This window comes from Hetaerina americana, unplaced genomic scaffold, assembly GCF_022747635.1.
Source record: "Hetaerina americana unplaced genomic scaffold, ioHetAmer1.1.p SCAF_3, whole genome shotgun sequence".
Lineage (NCBI taxonomy): Eukaryota > Metazoa > Arthropoda > Insecta > Odonata > Calopterygidae > Hetaerina > Hetaerina americana.
Window position 1 is genome coordinate 29251709 of NW_027286874.1, and position 5459 is coordinate 29257167.

At 38.8% G+C, this 5459-nt stretch overlaps 1 protein-coding gene across 2 annotated transcripts; it reads right to left on the reverse strand.

The window, feature by feature from the left end:
- Positions 1–3368: 3368 nt before the first annotated feature.
- RpL15 (ribosomal protein L15) lies at positions 3369–4527 on the reverse strand. Of its 2 annotated transcripts, none has more exons than XM_071587355.1 (5): positions 4489–4527; positions 4163–4340; positions 3918–4054; positions 3702–3812; positions 3369–3618 (listed from the first exon to the last, which is right to left on the reverse strand). In XM_071587355.1, exons 2-5 carry the CDS (start codon positions 4332–4334, stop codon positions 3424–3426), a joined length of 615 nt encoding a protein of 204 aa, XP_071443456.1. In that variant the 5' UTR covers positions 4335–4340; positions 4489–4527; the 3' UTR covers positions 3369–3423. The 2 variants fall into 2 exon arrangements, with proteins under 2 accessions (XP_071443456.1, XP_071443457.1); XM_071587356.1 differs by lacking the exon at positions 4489–4527 and adding an exon at positions 4426–4488.
- Between the last annotated feature and the right edge of the window lie 932 nt (positions 4528–5459).

The window sequence follows — 5459 nt, forward strand, 5'->3', positions numbered from 1 at the left end:
GCTATTAACTTTAAGGATTTAATATCCACCACCCTCACAGAAATTCAAGGTTGTATTACGAGGGTCATCCGGAAAGTAGTACCCGTTCGTGCCGCATGAAGTGCTGACGACGCGAGTAGCCGCTGGACGAGGTCAGATAGCTTCAGTGGCTTGTCTGCCTTCTCTGAGCCAAGTTGCGTGACGCTAGCATTGCCTGTGTTGTTTCTGTGATTGTTTACAATGTTTAAAAAAATTGAGAACGCCGCCAGTTGTGAAGTGAGGGCAGTGATTAAATTCCTCAATGCAAGAAACGTTCGCCCATGTGATATTCATCGCCAATTAAAGGAGGTGTATGGAGACAATGTAATGGACGAGTCGTCTGTTCGGCGGTGGTGTCGCAACTTCAACATGGGGAGGGGGAACACACACGACGATGAGCGTTCGGGGAGACCGTCTGTCATTACAGACCAACTGGTGAGCTCAGTTGACGAATTCGTGAGGAACGATCGGCGCGTCACAATTGATGACATCTGTGAGCATTTTCCCAATGTTTCTCGAACAATTGTTCATGAAATTGTTAAACACCATCTGCATTATGCAAAAATTTGTTCAAGATGGGTCCCTCGCGTATCTCAATGAGCTGGCGGCGAAGGACTATGCAGCAGGAATACAGAAACTTGTCACACGTTATGACAAATGCCTTAATTTGCTTGGAGATTATGTTGAGAAGTAGTTTAAAGTATCCTCTTTCAAATAAAATTTTTTGTTTGTTAATATTTACTTTTGTGTCTTTATTTCACGAACGGGTACTACTTTCCGGATGACCCTCTTATTATTTTGACTCTACCCCTTATAGAGTTATCAAACTTCAAATGAAGGGTATTCACAGGTTATAATATTTCTATAAATTAAAATATAGAAGATTCAATAACTTTCCCACAAAGCAGATTGAAAAACCTTTGTTTGCCTTCCCAAAAGAACAATGCGGAGCACTAAGTCAGTCACTGGACCTGTCTTAGGATGGTCACATTAAATGTGTCTAGATTTCTTAGCATTAACTAACAAGACAACCTGACACTCCACACTACAATAAGCTATACTTCAACGCCACTTACATTTCATCTCCCTTCATTCCACCCAAAAGCAATTCCAGCATCAATCAAAGAGCTCTGCATCCTTCTTCCCTGCCTCTTTTAGATTTCACCCCACCTCCTACCTAGTATTTTCTTCATCAGTTTTCCTTTCCATCCTCCACACCCACATCCCAAAAAGTCTCCAATCTACACCTATCATTTTGCTTCAAACATCTGTCTTGTGATGTACAAAACATGCTTCATGCCAAAGCCCACTTGTCTTTTTTATCATCCTTGTCATAAATTTCCTTTTATGTGCAAGCTTCTTAGCTTAATGTAATTCTTCTGGTGTCCTCCTTTGACCGTACTGATCCAAAACATTGCCAATATAAAGTAACCTCTTATTTTAACGTTTAAATTAACCTACCTCTATCCAAAAATCTCGCGGCTTTTTTGTTCACATTGATACTTATCCCATACCTTTCACACTGATTTTCTATTGCACTTGGCAATAATTATAACCCCATTACCAATGAAAGCTTGATAATTTTACACAACCGACATTCTTATATCAAGTTCTTCCAATGCAATTTTTAGCATTTCATATACAAATGCGTTGAAAGGCATGGGTGAAATAGACATCCATCTTTCTCCTTATCGCAATACTGCCCACCTGACACTAAAAAACAAAACTGCCTTGAGACATGTGCAGGTTGCAGATGCCATCTATCCCTCCAAACTTTTTTTAGCAAAATTTTCATTAGGTATAATTCCACCCAATTCACTCTATTGAATGCCTTATCAAAATCTATGAAACAATTACACCCTGTATTCCATGGAAGGAAATAGTTTACAAAAGATCCTTGTGCTTACATACTTTGGCCATACTAATTACTTTGCAGTTCCACCTTAAAATGTGGATTCCTCCCATTGTGGTTTATTTATCATAAATCATGCAAATTTATCATGTATATAAAACAAGGTAATTCACATTTTAATAGATATGAAATTCGGTCATCACAAGTTTTTACCAATTCTCCATGTGCAGACAGGAGAATTGTCAGAATCGGGTATCCACTTAACCATTTAAGCTTTTGAGCAAACCAAAAAATATGTAGAACCAAGCCAAACACTATGAAGGGAAAATCTGTATTAAGATAGTGATATGGCATGCTTAAGATCCAACATTACACCATCAAATTACCTAATTGCAGTGTTCATTTAGTACCCAAAAACAGTCACATTGCCACAAAGAACGTTTCAAGTTGGTCCCATTTGGAGAAAGGAGAGAATTTATAATTCTGATTGATGGGATTCACCATGGCTCATGAAAAACTACACGTGCCTGATGCATATATTGTTTATGTTGGCGAGCATTACTTGCCTGGCATGTTAGTTTTACCCCTTTATCAACAAAAGATGTCACCAAACACTTTAATCTGGTGAACAGTGACATTCCAAGAAATTAGTTAAAATATGATTTCTACATGCCTTCCTGCAAATTTAAATGTTTCTCTTTTAATGTGTAACCCTGCACTCATTTCCAGAGTTAATTTTTAATGGGAGCATTTCCCCACAAGAACAGAGTCCCCAAACATCTACTTCTTTAACAGTGAGAACGAAAAAATGCATATATATGGTAGTCTCTGACTAGGCACAACTTATTAAGTAGAGCTATTGCTATTTTAAAACTTAGTACAAAACTTTTAAAATTACCCAGAAAAAGTTCCACTGTAAATTCTGAAATAATTTGTGACTTGAACTGACAAAATATAAGCATAAGACAAGAAACTGGCACAACTCAGATTAACCTTTCTGAATATAATACTCCAGATATAGTAAGAATAATGGGATAACTTTCACATTAACTCGAGGCCTACCACATAATTATCCTTTCCATGGTACATCAGTAAAAAACTTGTGCTGGCCAGGACTTCAGAACAATGCACTCAAGATTAGCAAACCAAACAATTAACCCTGGGAAAATGGTTATTAGTGGCTCTAGGCTGTCCCGAATTGTTTAAGAGTCTGTCATTTTAAGTTACAAGCATCCGTAGTCGCGTTTAGCTTTGTAATAAAGACATATTCAGCCATTAATCTTCATTTCATAATATGAATTTAAATTTTTCACTTCAAAGGAGTGCTTTCATAACTTAAAGCCCTGAGAAACAGCAGTTTGATGAAAAACAATAAAACCTATTTGAATTGTTTTGACTTTCTTCGAACCATTGGTAGAATTACTACCCTCGCACTAGACGACTAATTCTTACCCATTCCACGAGATAGGAAGTGCAGGTACCAACTAGCACACAAAAATTCATTTTAATTAATTTTATTGACCAATTGCGTACAATTATTGGTGATTTTACCCTTAACGCTTTCTATGCAGCTGCAATGAATTCCTTCTGAGCCAGCATGCTCTACGGGAGCCACCAATAGTCTGTGTGTAAGTGTGTCCCTTTCCGAGACCTCTTGATTTCCTACCGGCAGAAGTCTTTCCGCGAAGTTCACGGTGCTTGTGAACGGACTTACAAATCCAGTTCACCTTGGCATCACGTCGTATAGCCTGAAATGAGTACGTAAAAACAAATGTGAAGAGAAATTGCGAGAAAATACGCCATCATTAAGTCTCGAGTGAAGAAGACATACCTTATGAGAAGGATCAACAAGTATGACCTCAAAGTATTTATATGTGGAGTCCTGTGCCACCCAGTAAGAATTCAGGACTCTCAACCCACCACATCGTCTACCTACTCGTTCCTATAAATAAAGAAACGTATTGTAAACACTGTCGCCCATTCGGACCCAAACATTGGGATATGATATAGAAATCAAATGGTAAATTATTAACTTCAATTCCATTACCTCGGCAATCGATTGCAGATTCCGAGTAGGCTTCAATTGGTTAACACCGTGACTTTTGGGTTTACCGTAAGTGCACCCTTTGGGGACGGGACGTTTACGACCACCACGTCGTACTCTGATTCGGAAGATGACAAACCCTGTTAAAATGGAAAGTTATTGTTTTCATATTTTCTCATTCCCACAATATGGAGAAACAAAGTAACTAAAAAGGACGAAGTCATGAAATTCACATTATGACAACTAACCTTGCTTAGCACGATACCCGAGCCTTCGAGCTTTGTCGGGACGAGAAGGGCGGGGAGCACGATGCATTTTCGTTAATTGACGATATTGCCAGCATCTTATCCTTAGCAAAAACCGCATAACATCACTTTGTTTCTTCCTGTACAATTCCTGCATGTACTTGTAGGCCCCCATGATGCCCTATAAAAAAGAAATATATGTCCATTTATACAGAATTAAAATAAATACAGTGACCAAGTGACTAACATCAATTCTAGATACATACGGAAATTTCTCTATATGAATGGATGGATCAGATAAAACTGGAAATTAAGCACTTTCCACTTACCACGTATGAAGCATGCACCGGAAGCAAAAGCGGAGTGAAAGATATATCGATACATTGTGTGTTACCAATCGATCTTGATGTGCACTCGCAATTGTTACATGTTCGATCTTGGGCGATTTGAAGTCTCTGGCGCGCAATTTTTCAGCGTGGCTATGAAAAGATAGTGCTTTCCCGTACCCTCAGCTTCACTTATATAAAGTTAGCACTAGCGGAAAAATACACAGAAACACACAAAATAGGAAATGAACTCACGTGTTTTCGAATTTTCGGTCGTCAAGCCACCTTTTTCAAGGAATAGAAGGAAGGAATTGAGTAGAAGGTTATAACAGGACCCGGACATCCTCGATGGAAGGGGAGCGTAGGGAAAGTTTTACGAGGGGTTGAGTTTGGGTAGTTTTAGAAGTGTGGGAAAAATATGGAAGGTGTTGGGAGCGGAGGGGGGATGAAAATATGTGAAGATTGGGGTGATTAATGTCTAATATTAATACCTGGATCATTCCAAGAATCCAGATTACGCCTGCTCTATTAAATAAAACAGTTTCTGGCGTCACTTGGAAAATCTTCATATTGAAATTGAAAATGAACAACTTGGCTTTTCCACATAGAAAACTTTTCCACATGGAAAAGCCAAGTTGTTCATTTTCAATTCAGCCTGCTCTGTTGTTTTGAGTGAAAGTGAAGAGTCAGAGGGTGGGTGGGATGCTAAAATGGAGACTAAAGCATTTATTAAAGGGAGTGTTGTGTTCGAAGGTGTTTTCTGGTATTGAAAGCATCCCAATCATGGAAGAATTCTTGCATGAGGCCCAAGGGTTGTTGATTCTAACATTTAAGTGGCACACTATCCAATATATAAGGCAGGGCATAGTTGCCACTTCAGAAGGTAAACTACATTGCTGAAAGTACATGAGTAGGGCTTTGGTGGGAAAGGGATGGGGTTCCGGTTTTGAAAATAGGACATGTTTTGCCTCTAG

What these genes read in the sequence shown, in the direction of transcription:
- RpL15 (XM_071587355.1), bottom strand. Translation starts at nt 4,334, where the DNA reads ATGGGGGCCTACAAGTACATGCAGGAATTGTACAGGAAGAAACAAAGT. An exon ending in CGGGTATCGTGCTAAGCAAG is followed by an intron (nt 4,055 to 4,162) that starts GTTAGTTGTCAT and finishes CCATTTTAACAG; the next exon opens with GGTTTGTCATCTTCCGAATC. An exon ending in ATCTGCAATCGATTGCCGAG is followed by an intron (nt 3,813 to 3,917) that starts GTAATGGAATTG and finishes CTTTATTTATAG; the next exon opens with GAACGAGTAGGTAGACGATG.